The 17964-nt window shown below is 42.8% G+C and overlaps 1 protein-coding gene across 1 annotated transcript in view; it reads left to right on the top strand.

The window, feature by feature from the left end:
• The window catches only part of HFM1 (helicase for meiosis 1), a 472985-nt gene that overhangs the window by 240906 nt on the left and 214115 nt on the right, over window positions 1-17964 (top strand). Inside the window, exon 15 of the mRNA XM_030206735.1 lies at window positions 8340-8420. Coding sequence (XP_030062595.1) covers window positions 8340-8420 — 81 coding nt within the window. The remainder of the gene's footprint in view (window positions 1-8339; window positions 8421-17964) is intronic.

Here is a 17964-nt window from a genome sequence, read left to right as displayed (position 1 = left end):
GTGAAGGCCGGAGGCCGGCGATCGCGGCTGCCGGTCTCTCGATCGCCGGCTACGGGGGCTGTGTTCGCGTCAGTAAGGGAAATAGCGCCGAGGCACGATGGCCGGCGTCTTCTTCATTCTCGGGCGCGGGATCCCAAAGCTCCGCCTCAGAGGACTTAGACTGGAAGGCCAGCATGATTGATTCGCCTGGGAGTTCGGTCAGAGCCAATCAGAAGGGTTCTGTTGATAACCAAGTTCTGATTGGCCGGCTCTGTCTACGGGGGCTGGGCGGCTGACTGCCAAACAGTATTTAAGGAATGAGCCTGAGTTGGGATATTGCTTCAGGTTCTGTTACCCGAGGCCAGTCTCCGTGGTTCCTGTGTTCTGTTGATTTCCTGGTGTTGCTGATTTTGGACTTTTGGACTGTTTCCTGGTTTTCTCTGCTAGCTGCCTGCCTTGACCTCTTGCCTGCCTCTGACTACGCTGTTAGCTGCCTGCCCTGTTCTGCTGCCAGTGTGTGGACATCTCTATTCCACCTGCCCGTGTCTCTCCCGGTTCCAGTCCAGGTCAGTCCGTCAACCCCGCGGTTCCTGAAGTCCCGTTGACCGCCTGCAGCTGGGGGCTCAATCCCTGGTGAACGGCGGTCGCCGCGGGTGAAGACTTGGGGTTGCACGGCTGTCCTTTGAGGTCCTTCGGGGCCTTACGGGACCTAAGGGCTCACCTTCCTTGTGGACAAGACAGCCTCTTCGCCACCCTCAACTCCCTACTTAAAGTGCCCTCCGCTCCCACCCCCCCTCACTCTCTCCTCAAACACTAGCTGACTACTTCCGCGATAAAGTGCAGAAGATAAACCATGAATTCACTTCCAAGCCTTCTCCTCCCTGTGACTTCTTAACCCACTCCCTCAACCAACCTAACCTGGCCTCCTTCTCCTTCTCCTCCTTCCCTGAGATCACCGAAGAGGAAACTGCTCGCCTTCTTTCTTCCTCTAAGTGCACCACCTGTTCCTCTGATCCAGTTCCTACCAATCTGCTTAACAACATCTCTCCTACAGTTAACCCCTCAATCTGTCACATCCTCAACCTCTCTCTCTCCACTGCTACTGTCCCTGACACCTTCAAGCACGCTGTAGTCACACCACTTCTCAAAAAACCATCACTTGACCCCACCTGTCCCTCCAACTACCGCCCCATCTCTCTTCTACCCTTTCTATCCAAATTACTTGAACGCGCTGTCCACAGCCGCTGCCTTGACTTCCTCTCCTCTCAGGCCGTCCTCGATCCACTTCAATCCGGCTTTCGCCCACTACACTCAACAGAAACAGCACTCTCTAAAGTCTGCAATGACCTGTTCCTTGCCAAATCCAAAGGTCATTATTCCATCCTCATCCTCCTCGACCTATCTGCCGCCTTTGACACCGTCAATCATGATTTACTTCTTGACACACTTTCCTCATTCGGGTTCCAGGGCTCCGTCCTCTCCTGGTTCTCTTCGTATCTTTCCCAACGCACCTTCAGAGTATTTTCTAATAGCTCTTCTTCCACCCCTATCCCGCTCTCTGTTGGGGTTCCTCAAGGATCTGTCCTTGGACCGCTTCTTTTCTCGATCTACACCTCTTCCCTGGGCTCGCTGATCTCATCACATGGTTTCCAGTACCATCTCTATGCTGATGACACCCAGCTTTATCTCTCCACTCCCGACATCACAGTCGAAACCCAGGCCAAAGTTTCGGCCTGCCTTACAGACATCGCTGCCTGGATGTCCAACCGGCATCTGAAACTGAACATGGCTAAGACTGAGCTCCTTGTCTTTCCACCCAAACCCTCTTCTCCTCTTCCCCCACTTTCCGTCTCTGTTGACAACGCCCTCATCCTCCCCGTCTCCTCAGCCCGCAATCTCGGAGTCATCTTCGACTCCTCCCTCACCTTCTCTGCCCATATCCAGCAGACAGCTAAGACCTGTCGCTTCTTCCTCTATAATATCAGCAAAATTCGCCCTTTCCTCTCTGAACAGACCACCCGAACCCTCGTCCACTCGCTCGTTACCTCTCGTCTTGACTATTGCAACCTTCTTCTCGCTGGCCTCCCACTTAGCCATCTATCCCCCCTTCAATCTGTCCAAAATTCCGCCGCACGTCTTATCTACCGCGTGAACCGATACTCTCACATCACCCCTCTCCTCAAGTCGCTTCACTGGCTCCCAATCTGCTACCGTATACAGTTCAAGCTTCTCCTATTGAACTTCAAGTGCACTCAATCTGCAGCCCCCCATTACCTCTCTTCCCTCCTCTCCCCGTATGTTCCCACCCGTAACCTCCGCTCTCAGGACAAATCACTCCTATCTGCACCCTTCACCACCACCGCTAACTCCAGACTCCGCCCCTTCTGCCTCGCATCACCTTATGCCTGGAACAGACTTCCCGAGCCCATACGCCATGCGCCCTCCCTGCCCATTTTCAAGTCCTTACTCAAAGCCCATCTCTTCTCCCTTGCTTTTGGCGCCTAACCACCTTCCCCATTCATGTTCCCTACACTGACTACATAGTTTGTAAAACTTTAGATTGTAAGCTCTCTTGAGCAGGGATTGTCCTTCCCCATGTTAAACTTGTACAGCGCTGCGTAACCCTGGCAGCGCTATAGAAATGCTAAGTAGTAGTAGTAGTAGTGATTAATACATTCAGTGATAGGCATAGGAAAACTGTAGGTTCACACCTAAAGATATGCATAGACGTTGCCAGAACCAAGATGTGAATTGAGTGCCTTGGTTGCTGAGTATATGAGAAGGGAGCCCGTGTAAATGAAGAATATGCTGAAGTAAGGCACGGGCAAAGGTGGCTGCTGTTGGAATGCTGGACATAGGCACAAGGTAGGTCGGTGATGAAATCCATGGATATTTCCTGCCAGGGTTCTTTGGGAACAGATAAGGGTTGTAAGAGGCCCCAGGGATGAGTATGTGGAACCTTGTGTTGAGCGCAGTTAGGGTAGGTAAGGACAAAATGTCAAACATCTTGAGCCATATGAGACCAACAGTAGTGACAGGAAATTAGGCTGAAAGTCTTCCGAATCCCAGGATGTCCTGCTAATTGTGAAGAATGAGCTCAATGTAAGACTTTTCTTTGGTTTGGGAGAGGCACCAGCATTTGTCCTGAAAGGGAGGCCTGGTCTGTGGTTGCCAAGATCTTAGCAGGATCCAGGATGAATTGTGGCTTTTCCTGATGTTCGGCCTGTTCGAAGGACCTAGACATGGCATCAGCCCAAACATTCTTTTCCGCTGGGTGAAAGGTCAGGTTGAAATCAAATTGTGCAAAAAACAACGACCATCTAGCCTATCAGTGGTTTAGCCATTTAACGTCTTGCAGATAGGAGATTTTTGCAGTCCATGATGATGGTGAATGGGTGGAGTTAGACTGGTTGCACTTCTTTTCATCTGCAATGGTAATGAAGATGGATTTCATATTTCCTTCAAATTCTTTCCCCTAGTATAGGCAGTACATAGTTTAGCATTTTTAAATTCAGGATGAGTCTACAGAATCCTCCAATATTTTCTCAGTATAATATTTACTGCTGGACTAGCATTCATATATTTTATCACAACCATGTTTGTATGTTCCTCCTGGATGTTAGAATTTGTGTACTTTAAGAGTAACTCTTGGTTATTGTATTTTGCTCTCTTATTTGCCCGGCACAATACTTTAAAGGGCATATAAGAGAGCAAATAGATGTCTTTCTGTAGCTGCTTAGCTTGTGTCTTAAAGTCACAGGGTTCACTGCAAATTCTCTTCTACCTCAAGAGAATAAGGAAGGCTCTGTTTTAGATGTCCGGTCAGCATCTAATTTCAGCAATGTATTCCTGTCAGTCTTTTTAACATGTACTGTAGTCTGGAATTTGCTTTCCACCTATGTAATTTCTACATCCGGAAAAGAGTTAGTAGTTTAAGAGGAATGATTTGTAAATTGAATATGTGAATTAAAAGAATTTAACCAATCAATGAACTTTAATAACTGTTCAATGTCCTCCATCCATAATAAAAAGACATCATTCATGGTACAGATTTATTGATGTATTTTTTCAATGAATGGTGAATGAAAAATCAAGTCCTCTTCAAATTTATTCATGTATAAACAAGCCACTGATGGTGAAAAGGTACTCCATCACTCCAGAAGTTTGTAGATACAATTGTTGCTTAAACATAAAATAATTTTCTTTCATGGCTGATCTAGCCAAACACAAGATGATATCTGTAGGGACACTGTATGGTCTTACTCTAGAATCCAAAACCTCATGTAAAATTTCCAACTCTTCATCTTGTGAGATCAAAATGTACTGTAAAGTGATGTCCAGTGTTGCCATCAAGAAAGAGGACTTGCATGGTTGAATATCTTGCAAAATATTCAAAAAAATGTGTTGTGTTCCTGATTTATGACCACTGTGACTCTACTTGAGCTCTAAGGAAAATATCAACATATATTAAGAGAGGCTCAAGAAGAGATCTATGTGAAGAAATAATAGGCCGGCCTGAAGGATTAGTAGAATTTTTATGAATTTTCGGCATCATATAAAAAACAGTGATAACCGGATTAATGGAATTCAAAAATTTGAATTCTGTTTTAGTCAAAAAGCCAGAGCTCAGTCCATTTCTTGTGATTTTGTTAATTTTATATCTCAATCTCTAGGAGTTGGATTCAGTGTCAACGTTCTGTATGTTGTATTGTCATTTAATTGTTGAAATGCCTCAGTTTCGTAATCTATCCTGTCAAGGACAACAAATGCACCCCACTTATAAGCCTTCTCAATAACAGTAGAATGATCCCTTTTTAAAGCTTCTAAGGCTGTTCTCTCAACCTGTGTTAGGTTAGTGATCTTATGAGAAAACTATTTTTGATTTAATTCTTCTAGTACGACTTGTTTAAAAATGTTAATAATAGGGGGAACCTTGATGCATCCATATGAATTTATTCCTCATCAGTTATTGATCATACTGTGGAGTTATTTGGTTGAAATGAACTTTAAGATGAAGTGTTTTCACAAATCAGTCTAAATCAATCTGAAACAGGCATCAAAATGACTTGAAGGAACAAAAGACAAACCATGTGACGACAAATCCACATCTTGTGTGTTTGAGATTGAGAATGTATTGACTTTTGTCCCTTGCAATTTTTCGCTGCTCCTCCCCGAGATCTTCTGTAATTCTGTTTTCTTGTCTCTAAAAAAATCATCAGAGGAATCACTACTACTTGAAGAACTTAAAACCCACTTTTTTCTTCTCTAATTTCTCATCACTCATTTGTTTATACATCCATGGGATTACCCAATTCAAGTTGTAATCTTTCTTATTGAGCAGAGGAGTAGCCTAGTGGTTGAGTGGAGGAGTAGCCTAGTAGTTAGTGTAGTGGACTTTGATGATGGGGAACTGGGTTCAATTCCCTCTGCAGCTCCTTGTGACTTTGGGCAAGTCACTTAACCCTCAATTGCTCCAGGTACCAAACTTAGATTGTGAGCCCTCTAGGGACAGAGAAAGTACCTACATATAATGTGTACAGTGCTGCGTGCATCTAGTAGTGCTATAGAAATGATTAGTAGTAGTAGTAGTTATCTCTTTGCTAACTTCCTCATCTTTTGTTTCTTCTCAATATTTATTCAATGGTATTATCCAGTTCTCTATACTGAATATGAAATACCTCATCAACTAACAGTTTTAATTTCTTTAGTTCTTCATCAAAACTTTCATTATTACTATCAATAGTTTTTCTACTTCTATCAATCACCTGCATCAAATCCAAGTTTATTAAAGCTTGATATACTGCACATCTTAGCCATCTGTGCAGTTTACAAACTTACTAAAATACAATCATGTGATCAAGAAAAGAATGCCATAAGTATGATAGGACAGAAAACAGCTAAAAGCTTATTCTGCTGGTCTTGGGTATCCCAGTTCAAACAGTACTGCGTGCCTTTAAATCTGATGAGATGGGGTTTCAAAAGCCAATGTACAATTTTAGCTGTCAGCAGATCTTCCTTATCTTGAAACATTTGTGGCGCTTTATTCATTCTTAGCCCTCTGAGTATATACATTCTACCTTAAAGTATTCCACCATAGCAGCCCCATACATATCCAATCGTATCTACAAATTTCTGGAGTGGTGATAGGTGCCCTTATGCAGCTTTTTCCTGTGCACTAAGGCCATTTTTACCGCAGTAGTAAAATGGCCGATTTTCCATTTATTAAGTTAAAGAGTATGCACTAATTTTGCCATTAGCGTGTATGGCCACTGAAAAAAATTAGTGTGTGAGCACTTACCACCACCCATTTTGCAGGCAGTAAGAGTTTGCACACTGATCCTGCTCTAATCAGTTAGCATACAGTAATGTAGATACACTAATTGATTAGTGCAGTAACACCCAATCTCCACCCCTGACATGCCTCCTCCAAAGAAAAACAATTCTTTTGTGCATGGGTTGTAGACGCAAATGTCACTTACCACAGGATGAACAAGATGAAGGAGTGGGAAGTGGACCAATGACTCCAGAGACTGGGACAGTAGAATCAAACAAAGACATTTTATTACAGACTCGACACAGATCCGTGTTTCGGCTACAGGCCTGCCTCAGGAGTCTAAAGACATAAAATAACATATAAGACAATATGTATGATAATAAACTCATAAAACCTATATGGTATAAAAATTAATATACAAAACAAATATCCTACATAATAAAAAGCACCTCCAACGTTCTGAAGCTGACTCCATGGCACTTAAACCTTGAGGCATTCGTGCTCTCAATCTCATGAATTGATGTCAGTACTTCCTGGTACATCACCAGAGACACTGACCAACCACATGAAAGTAGCACGAGGCACACCAACGGACTGATGCACACTGCCACAGACCTCCCTCTCCTGTCCGAACCTGGAACTGGGGGGTAGGAAGGCCCTGGAACTGGGGGGGAGGGCGACCCTGGAACTGGGGGGTAGGGAGGCCCTGGAACTGGGGGGGAGGGGGACCCTGGAACTGAGAGGGAGTGGGGGAGGGGGGCGACCTTGGAGGGAGAGGGGGAGAAAAACCCTGGAACTGGGAGGGAAGGGGGAGGGCAACCCTGGAACTGGGAGGGAGGCAGGGGCCCTGGCACACACTCTCTCTCTCACAGACACACTCGCACCCAGTCTCACTCTCTCTGTCTCACACAGTCACTCTCACAAACACTCTCTCAAACATACACACTCCGAGGAAAACCTTGCTAGCGCCTGTTTCATTTGTGTCAGAAACGGGCCTTTTTTCCTAGTATATAATAAAAGACAAACTTTATAACATTCATATGTAATAGCCGGAAACAAGTATACATAAATCTTATTGTCAAAATGTCATAAGGTTATTCTGTAATTATAAAGGAAACAATATCTTTACTTAAAACCCACTATTAGAAAACCTTATAAAAACATGGATTACCTATCTCTATCCTACTTCAAGAACCAGACCATGGCCTTGTCCACCTAGGTGGATTACCTGTCCCTATCCTACTTACCACAGGACACCTGAGTGCTTCCCATGGTAAGCTTTTTTAAGCTATGTTAGATGTACTTAACACAGCTAAGTAAAAGGGTCCCAAAAGATCTCCTAATATCTTATGAAAAGTGTGTACAAAAAATACATCAAATGGAACTCTGAAGGAATAAAGTAAAACACTACCAAATACATGTAAATGTTATTAAAACACCTTGCTGAAGTTAAATGTTATCTTCTGAAAAAAGAATAATAGTATCTGTGAGAGCTAACTAGGTAAGCACATCAATTACAGATTGTATAATTGGTATTAAATATCTATATACATGCCAAAAGCTATGTATTGTCAAAATTTTAAAAATGCTCAGAGAGCAATCAACCAAATGGGTGTCTTAAAAAAACAATAGAATGATAACTTTAAACTAAGGTTCACATGGTTAAAACTTGTGTTCCCTGATGCAGGGCTAATTCAAATTATGTCATGTCAGTTTGGATCAATGGAGAAAGATAAGTGATTGACTATTGATTTGAAGATTTATAACTAAGAGTGATATGAAGGCTTTTTGAGAAGTTGCTTCCTGTTTCTTTTTAAATTATCATCACTATACAAAGGGTATTGTGGGCTGCTATATCCAGAATATTAAAAATGTGAAAGGATGGATTGTTGATGAAATCTTAAATAAGAGGCTTTGGTGATGCTTGACCCTTTTGATTTGAAGTCCACTTTTCCAAATAGTTTTAATTAATCTTATCAAAACTTGCTTTCATAAACAAGGTGCAAAAATAGGCACCTTTTTGGATGTTTCATATAATATATGCTAAAGTATGCATTTTTACAGGAATTGCTTTTGTTCTTAACAGAGCTGTGTTTGAAGAACTTGAATGATTTGTCTTCTGTTGGCTTGATTAGAATGGATGAAGAAATAAATTTTAAACCAAGTGGTATGTAAAATTATTTGTCATAACACAATTTAGAACAGTTATCAGTATAACCCACTGAACAATTTGGCTGTGTCGGAATTCTCTTCAAAGGTCTATAGAAATGAATGGCAGATAAAGACTGCCAGGTATGGCTGATGTGACCATTTTTCATGCGTCCTTCAAAACTGGTTTTATCCTTGCTTTTCCATGGTTCTTTTCCTATCCCATGATTCTAATACTCCTTTTTATACTGCTACAGTTTATTTCTATTATGAAAAAATAACTTTTTGTGTATTTTGAAACTGAATGCTCATCCCGTAATACTAGAAATTTTCTGAGTGCCTTGCTGCAGACTGTCTTTTGAACCCTTGCTTGGAGAACAGTTCTGGTAGTTCAGATGCCTTATCAGTAGATCCCAGCAAAGCATTATAACATTGTAATAGAATGATAAAGACCCACTGGCTGTCCTCAAGCCACATAAAAGAAATGTGAAGGATGGAAGATGAAGGGTGAGAGTGAAAGTGGACAGGGCATTGAAGAGGTGAAAAACAGGTGGATAGATAAAAAGGTGAGAAATGGAAGAGAGTTACATGTGGAGATGCAAGAAAAGGTCACAAAAAATCTTTCATTTCATGATGCAGTATTTGAGATTTAGGATATGCGAGAGAAATTTATGGGAGAGACATTCTACCAAATTTATTATTTTTTTAAAACTTTGTTTTTCTTTGATTCAAAATCATTTTACGCAGCAACTTTGTACAATGATTTTATTTTAGTCTGAACCCTGTATACTTAGCTCCATTAGCTGTTAATGCAGCATTCCTTTTCATCCATACCAGACCAGTCCAGACTAATGGGTTATGTCCATCCACCAGTGGAGGAAGACAGAAAATATAGTTCCAAGTAATTTGTTCTTAAGGGTATCATGCATTCTGGAATGCTCAGTATTTTCTCTGTCTTGTAGCAGATGGTGGACAAATTGTGCAGCTCCTGTCTGGTGCTTGGCTGGTTGCTCCTGGCCTAGTTTGCCTAGGTGGCAGTTGAGCAGGGGGGTATAGCTGATTGGAGATTACGTCTTGGATTGGATGATATATATGGATACTGGGTCCCTCGTCTCTCAGCTGGGGTAACACCCAGTGGTACCAGCTCCCTCCCCATAACTCCAGCTCCACTCCTGCCCTGTAAAGTGACTTTGGGGAGACTTATGAGGCTGACATGTGGCAGATCAAGTGATGGTGTGACAACTAGCTCACAGCAAGTATACAACATTTTCCTTTATTACTGTGCTCTTATCCCTTACTGTACTCCTATCCATTGTTTTCGGTAGGGCTCTTCCTCTTGCAGAGCTCTCTGCGGGACTATGGGTTTCTCTGTCTTTGGCAGTCTTGGTGCTACCAGCAGTTTGTCCTCGTCTTGCTATATCCGTGGTACCCTTGACTGTTGGGGTGGTTTGTTGGTTTCTGATCACGCCTACCTAGGGACATTAGCACAGCCTAGTCTGTCTAGCAGTCGGCCATCTTTCTGACCGTGAGATATGTTTCTTTCTTGACAGCATCTTACCTATCACGTTACACCTAATGCCTAGGATTGCTGTAGGGTTTACCTCTCCTCTCTAGTGCAGTTTCTGTCACAGCTGGCACTAGTGGTTGAGTTTACCTCTGACCCCAGTTCCCATGCTTTTTATGCTTTGTCTCCCCTGCCTGTTTTGACCTCAGTTGGCTATGGTGATTGGTTTCTTATAAGCAATTTGGAAGTTTAAATTGTTTCTTTTTACTTCTTATTTTTGGATCCTCTGATGTTATTCCTGTGAAGTTTTTATCAAGAAGAATATTGAGTTAAGGGTTTTTTATGCCGATGAAGAAAGTTGACCCACGTTTTTTTCCTTCTTACCCTATAAATATTAAATACTGGGTAGCAGTGTGGGTGCAGAGGCTTTTTCCCTTCTCTCATTTTTGCACTTCACAGGAATCTAGAACCATTAAGTACTGTGCAATTTATATTACAAGAGGTTGTTTTGTTTGAGATCTGACATGCATTTTTCATATATTAAAATATTTTTCTCTGCATTAGCTGAATGGTATATTCCTAGGAATAGCCTCAACAGTTAACACAGAGATTTTGCAGTTATTGTGTATTCATTTTGACAATTATGATGCAGTAAACTGCACACCCTTACTGCAAATTAGTAAATAGGCTTCTATATGTATTTCTTTTATTATCATTAGAATGGGATATATTGTTTATCTGAATGATATATTAACATATAATATCTTAATAAATTGAAACTATTGGGGCAATTCTGTAACTTGATGCCTCAATATAGCTTAGTGCCATTTCTATAATGTCATTTAGGCTTGCCTAAGGCATTATAGAATACTAGCATAAAGGCTCATTGGTGTGCTGAAACTTCAGTATGCCCATTTACAGCAGGTCAATGGCTGGTTTAAGTTGATGCACTTAAGTGCTCAGTGCAGCAGATGCAACTGATAGTATTCTATGAATTGTGTGCCTCGCTTGGTGACATGACCATGGCCCACCCATGTGTGGGCACCTTTGCAAATACACACTAAGCATATGCTTTGACCTGGTTTTACAGCCTGTCTCACTGACACAGTACAGACTACTCAACAATTCCTGTGGATGCTTTTGGATTCATACTAGGTAAATGAGACTTTTATTAGAGATTCATTATTGTCTATGGTACACAATGATTAAGCTATATAACTGAAAAGGAACAATACCTATCTGTAGTTAAAAAGAAACAATCATTACATCACTGGTCATTAGTTACTACATCCAGGCTTCCTTATCAGCGAAGCTAGGAGTCTCTTGATCAGGCAAGATGCTTTTTACATCCGCTGGGGGGGGGGGCCTGTTCACAACAAAAGCCAAGAGTCCTTTTTGACCAGGAAGTATAGTTCTCTGTGCAGTACATAGGTTACTCACAGATGAGCTCCCAATTTCACTGACAAAAAGTCCCCTTTTTATTAGGCTTAGAACTCATGTTCAGAGCTAAGGAAAATTACAGAATGCTTGAGAATTTCTCTGTTTAGGTAAAGAAACCATAATGTGGGAATGTGGTCACATGTTTCTCAGTCCAGGTGGCCAGTCTGAACTCAAAACAGGCTCCACCTCTCCCTTCACATACCAAATTAATTAGAGCTGTGTCTTATTTTCTTCTACATTCCAAATCATTTTAATGAGCGAGTGCACTGCCGGTCACTCAGAGTTGAAAAGCAATCTCTAAAATCCTTCTGTTACTGCATATTTGGCACAAACTTTATAGAGCAGTGCCTAGCATTACAATGGCAATTATGGGTGCCAATATTGCATGTAAGTGCCGGTGTTTTATAACCTATGTAGATATTTGGTGTGACAGATTGGGTGCCAGTGTACAGAATTGCCCCTTATATGAAAAAGGAAGATGTGGAGAGTGAGAATGTTTGAATGTATTTTAGGAGGAAGTTTCATTGTATTTAAGGGGGCAGTGGCTTGAATGTACATTGTTGAGGCTAAATAAGGTAGTTGTTTATCTAAGTATGTTTGTGTAAAACTGCATGAAGAAGATTGTACTTGTGTAAGGCTGTGGGGTCTTTTCCTAAAGTTCAATGAAGTTTTGCACTTACTGCACATAAGATGCAAAAATTAACACACACTAAATGTATAGCTTGTGCAGTAAGCATTGCCAGTAGTTTTCTATCACTCAGAAAAATATGGCAAGTGAAGGTGCAGATAACATGGGTGCAGTTATTGTCTCCTATTTGAGAGGTGGCAAGTGCATCCACGCTATCTGCATCAGTGACCGTGAGCATTAAGGAGAAATTAGACCTTACCTGCTAACTTGATTTTCTTTAGTCCATCCAGACTGGCCTAGATGGATGGATTATGCACTTCTACCAGCAGGTGGAGACTGAGACACACAACCAGCAGGTGGAGACTGAGAACTACAGATATCTGATGGAGCCTGTAAGTTACTTGTGCATTTCTTCCCAGAGGCAGTATGAATAGCAAGCAGAAAGAACTAACAAATAGAGTAAGAACCAACAAATCGCTCCCAACCATTCTCTCCCATTGCTTCAAAGGAATGCTATGTGGTAAAGAAAGCAGCTGTCTCAAACAGCAAGAGTGGGCATGGAACTCTGCTGCGGAAAACATGCTGCACAGGACAAGTTCTTAGGTTCCTTGTATGCTTTCCATGTATCGAGTTCTCTTAATTTTTTTTTTCACAAAAGGAAACACTTCCATGAAAAAAGCAGCACCCCACAGGAAGAACACCGAAAAACTCTTGTGACGATAAGCACTGAAAAATGCAGAAGATCAAATCATACCAGTACGGGTGAGTTCTAGGCCAGTCTGGAGAGACTAAAGGAAAGCAAATTAATAGGTAAGGTCTAATTTCTCCTTCCTCAGCGTCCCTCCAGCCTGGCTTAGACGAGTAGGAGGTACCACAGCAATGGACATTAAGGGTGAAACCCTCGTGGTTCTGACTCCAATATCTGAGCCCCAAAAGCTGCATCCTGATGAGTGAGAACATCTAAGCAGTAGTACCTATCAAAGGAATGCAAAGAAGACCAGACATGCGCTTTACAAATCTCCTGAGGTGGTACCAAAATGCTTTCTGCCCACGAAGCCACCATCTAGGGCCGCCCTACTACCAAGAAGTTAAGCCAAAGCAATGGCCTCCTTAATCCAACATGCTGTGGTAGCCTTAGATGCTGCCAAACCTTTTCTCCAACCAGCTAAGAAAACAAACGATCCAAGTGGTGAAACTTTTCTGTTCCAGCAAGATAAGCCTGCAGAGTCCTCCTGACATCCAAATGGTGTAAAAAACGCTGCTCATCTGAGCCCTTGTGATACCACAACATCAGCAATGCCACTGACTGATTCACATCAAAAATGGAGACCACCTTAGGGAGGAAGGATAGCACTGGCTGGCGGACAACTTTCTCAGGGAAAAACAGCAAAAATGGTTTTCTGCAAGACAAGGCCTGCAACTCTGTGCCTCACCAATGAGATAGCAATAAGCAAAACTGCCTTGAGAATAAGGTCCTTGATTGTGCACCCTGCCAAAGGCTCAAAGGGGACTTTCACTAAGGCCGAAAGAACAAGGTCCATGGAGGAACCAACATGCGCCATGGAGGCCTTAACAGCTTGCCTCTCTTCAAGAAACACACTACATCTGGGTGCGAGGTCAGAGGCTCACCCTTAACAAAGCCTCGGAAACATGCCAACGCTGCCACTTGAGCCCAAAGTCAAGCTTTTCTCCAAACCATCCTAGAGAAAATCTAGAATATCAGAAGCTGAAGCCTGCAGGGCCTGAGCCTGATGAGTCATACCAGTCTTCGAAAATACGTCAAACCCTATTGTAAACCAAAGAGGTAGATGTCTTCTAAGAGCACAGCATTGTACCAATCACTGGATGAAAAATTTTTCTTGGTCAAATGTGCTCTCTCAAGAGCCAAGCCATAAGGTAGAATCGATGTGGGTCTGGTGTGAGCACTGAACCCTGGGAGATCACATCTGACACTGGAAGATGCAGTTGAATGTCCACCATTGGCGTAACATGGCCTCCAAGGCCAACCTGGAGCTATTACCACTACTGGCCCGATGTGAGCTTTGATTCTCTGGATGATTCAGCCCAGAAGGGGCCAAGGTGGAAACACATAAAGTAGCCTGGACCAAGGCCAACTCAGAGCATCCAAGATCTGCTCTCTCCTATGACTGAAGAACCTGGGAGACTTGGCATTCGCTGCCATTGCCATGAGATCTGTGACTGGAAGGCTCCACCTCTGAACCACCATCTCGAAGGTGATCTGTCCCAGAGACCACTCCCTGGGATCTAGAAAATTTTGGATGAGGAAATCTGCCTGAATGTTTTTCACCGGCCACATGAGCCACCAAGAGATCCAACAAGTACAAATAAATAAATAAACAAGTGACACTTCACCCAGGCCATCAACTGGGCTGTTTCTTCTACTAGTGCCAGACTCCTTGTCCCTCCTTGGTGATTCACATACACCATCACTGATCTATTGTCGGAGAGAACCCACACAGACTTGCCCTCTAGCATCTGCTGAAATGCTTGAAGTGTTAGATGGATCACTCTGATACCCAATGTGTTAATCAACCAAAGTGCTTTCTCTGGAGACAAGCAACCTTGAGTCATCTGGCCCAAACAATGGGCTCTCCAGCTGAAGAGACTGGTGTCTGTCATCACCACTGTCCACTGAGGCAAATCCATATGCCCTCCTCCAGGTTGGGAGTATGGAACCACCAGAGATGACTGCTTCTTGACCATCCCTAGAGGGACAGACAGATCTCCAGAGAATGAAGCTGCAGGGACCACGGAGAAAGTAGGATTCTCTGCAGAGGTGTCATGTGAGCTCTGGCCCATTCTACCATCTCCAGCGTAGCCACCATAGAGCCCTACACTTGAAGACAGATCCAAGCCAGAGAGGAGGGCGTTCCAAGGAGGGAGAGAATGTGCAACTGGATCATCACTATCCTGGCTGAGGGAAGAAAAACCTGGCTAATGCGAGTGTTGAAGCAGATCCCAGATATTCCAGGGTCTGGGAAGGGATCAGATTGCTTCTGGATTGACTGACAATCCACCCCAAATGACTCCAGAACCTGCAGCAACTGAGCAGTGGCCTGTTCACACTCCCGGGCAGACTGCCCAGATTGCACAAGAATCCCCTCCTTTTGTAGAGCTGCGACCACCGCCACCATCACCTTGGTGCAGGGCACTGTTGCTGTACCAGAAGGAAGCACAGAAGACTAAAAGTGCTGACCCCAAATTGCGAAGTGAAGGAATTTTTGATGACACGCCTGGATGGGAATATGAAGATAGGCTTCTGTCAGATCCAAAGAGGTGAGAAACTTACTGAGCTGCACCACCACGATGACTGAGCACCACATCTCCATCCAAAAACTGGGATTTTGAGTATTTCTTCAGGTTCAAAATGGGGCAAAAAGTACCCTCATTCTTTGGGACCACAAAGTAGATGGAATAGCACCTCCTTCTGCACGCACAGGGAAGAACTGGGCAAACTGCTTTGAAATCCAACAGCCTTTGTACAGTCTCCCAGACAACTCTCGCCTTCCAATGAGACTGACAGGGAGACTCCACAAAGGCCTCCTGCAATGGACTCCAGGGTAGCCATCATGGATGACTTCAAGGACCCACTGGTTTGTGGTAATCTGGGCTCACTTTCCGAAGAAGTCCCGCAAGTGAGCTCTGACCACCACCGATGGCTGGGCTCTGACACCTTCACTGGGTGCCATGTCTAGGTCAATCTGGAGGGATGCTAAGGAAAGTACCATGTGCAAAATGCAGTGTGCAGTTCATTCCCATAACTTGCCCCACAACATGGAATACAATTAGCACATTAATTAGCATGTGCTGATAACTCCTTAGCACATGTTAGTAAAAGGGCCTTTAAGTAAATTTATGTCTATCATTCAGAGAAAGTAGAAACTAAAAAATATTCAAAAATCAGATGTGTGTGGTAAACAGAAGATAGAAATATAGAAAGGATGTAGAAAAAGAGAGAAGAAAATAAAGGAGAAGAGGTTGCTGCAGAGGGAGAGAAGTAAATGAGTTGAATGCCTAATACCTGGATAAGACTGGCTGACTGGATGGATTTTAAATGGCATCATTAAGATAATGCTATGGAATATTCAGTAAGACCATTTCAACACTATCCATGAAGTGCTGGGGCAGTATGGGGGTGGAGCTGGGAGTTACCTGGTTAACAGCAATATTCAGTCTGATAACCTGGTAACAGGATAATGATAGAATAAACATTATCCTAATTGGGGTGTGGCCAAGATGGCAGCAGCTTGAGTGCAGCTCTCCATGTCTCTTTTCCTAGTCCTGTAGTTTTATGGGTAAGAGGGAAGGGGAAGACGAGGGCTTTTCCCTCGGAGACTGGTCAGGACCCCCTCTCCCCCCCAGGACCTATGGACAAATTTGTGACTCAAGGAGTCCTTCAAGGTGACAGGGCTGAGGCAATTGGGCCATTTGGCGTTGCTATGGAGGAGATGACTCCTACGTACAGCTTGGCTACCCAGCGCACACCACCAAAGCAACCAGGTACCTCCCTTAGAGAAGACGCAAGACCTGATCAATCATTAGTCAAAGTTCAGGCTGTTTGCTGCTCAGGACAGAGGTAGAGGGGCAGTTCAGGGCCTCATTGCACAGAAGAACGTGATGTCTACCCTAATAATGGAGGAGGAAATACCAGGACTTCCCCTTGTCGTCTCCTTACTGATTCAGGCCGGTCCCTCGGATCGTCATCTGAGAGTAGAACCGGGTCAACCAAGAACTTTTTCCCAATTTCAATTTTGCCCTCAGTGTCCTGAACAATTTTCATTAGATACTATATGGAAAGCGATCCTTCAACTGGGTCAAACTCTATTAGTGCTGTTGAATACATTTAATGTTAAACTTCAAGAGCAAGAGAAAAATTAGCAGCAACTGGAAGGAAAAGTTACTGCCTTACAAGTGGAGTGTGAAGGTTCTATGGTGCAGATATCTTCTATTAAAGAGGTACGTATATATTGTATTGATAAAAGACAATATTAATTTAAGGTTTAAAGTTGAAATATTAGAAAATCAGGCTAAGATCTTGAATTTACATGTTATTAATTTTCCAAAGGTGCCTTTAACATCACCTCGAGAAGTGTTTATTAGACATTTGACTGAGATTTTGAAAATACTTAAAGAGTCTTTACCACCTATGACTCAAGTATATTACCTGCTCTAAATTGAAAAGCAATTGTTTTTCACTTTCTAATCTGATTAGTGGAGCATCAGCTTTAAATGTCTCACAGATCTTGGAAACTTCTGATTCAGAACTGAAGGAGCTTACAACGCTGATGGTGACTTTTCCTTAAAAACTGACAAGGACCTGGTTTTATGTCTTTTCTTTAAATATAAGGAAGATTTGTTTATGGACACTAAGATAAGGATATATCCAGACGTTTCGAGGGAGAACCAGAGGCATAAAAGAGATTTGTTATTGATGAGACCTGCAGTGCTCCAGTTAGGTGCGCCTTTCTTTCTAAAATTTCCTTGTAAATTTAAATTTGAGTTCTATTAAGTACGTTTTTTTTCTATGCCGTTCAGTTATCCAGCTTCCTGATTGCTAACAAAAGGTTGGATGTGCATACAGCGGATCACCTTTAGATTTAGTATAATGCTTGGTAGTATAATGCTTGGCTTGAAACTTACTAGCATGGTTGCCGCACTCACCTACCTTGTCTTTTCTTAATTCAATGGAAAATTTATTTAGCTTAAGTGACTGACTTCACTCCCTCGCATTGTGGACTTTAGTGGTTAAAAACTTCGGGCCTCATTTACAAAGCCACACTAGCGACTCCTATGCAGTAAATGAGAGGAAGCCCATTCAGTTCCTGTGGGCTTCCTCTCATTTGCCATGAGGGAATCACTAGCGCGGCTTTGTAATAGAGGCCCCTATGTTTCAGAATTTTCTGGTTGATTTCTTTTACATTTTTCCTGTTTAGTTTTATGGTGTATGGATTTAATCAGTTTTCTGTACAA

The sequence above is a fragment of the Microcaecilia unicolor genome, chromosome 6, assembly GCF_901765095.1.
Source record: "Microcaecilia unicolor chromosome 6, aMicUni1.1, whole genome shotgun sequence".
NCBI classification, from domain to species: domain Eukaryota; kingdom Metazoa; phylum Chordata; class Amphibia; order Gymnophiona; family Siphonopidae; genus Microcaecilia; species Microcaecilia unicolor.
The sequence above is the reverse complement of the archived record's forward strand: the minus strand, read 5'-3'. Positions and strand labels throughout refer to the sequence as shown.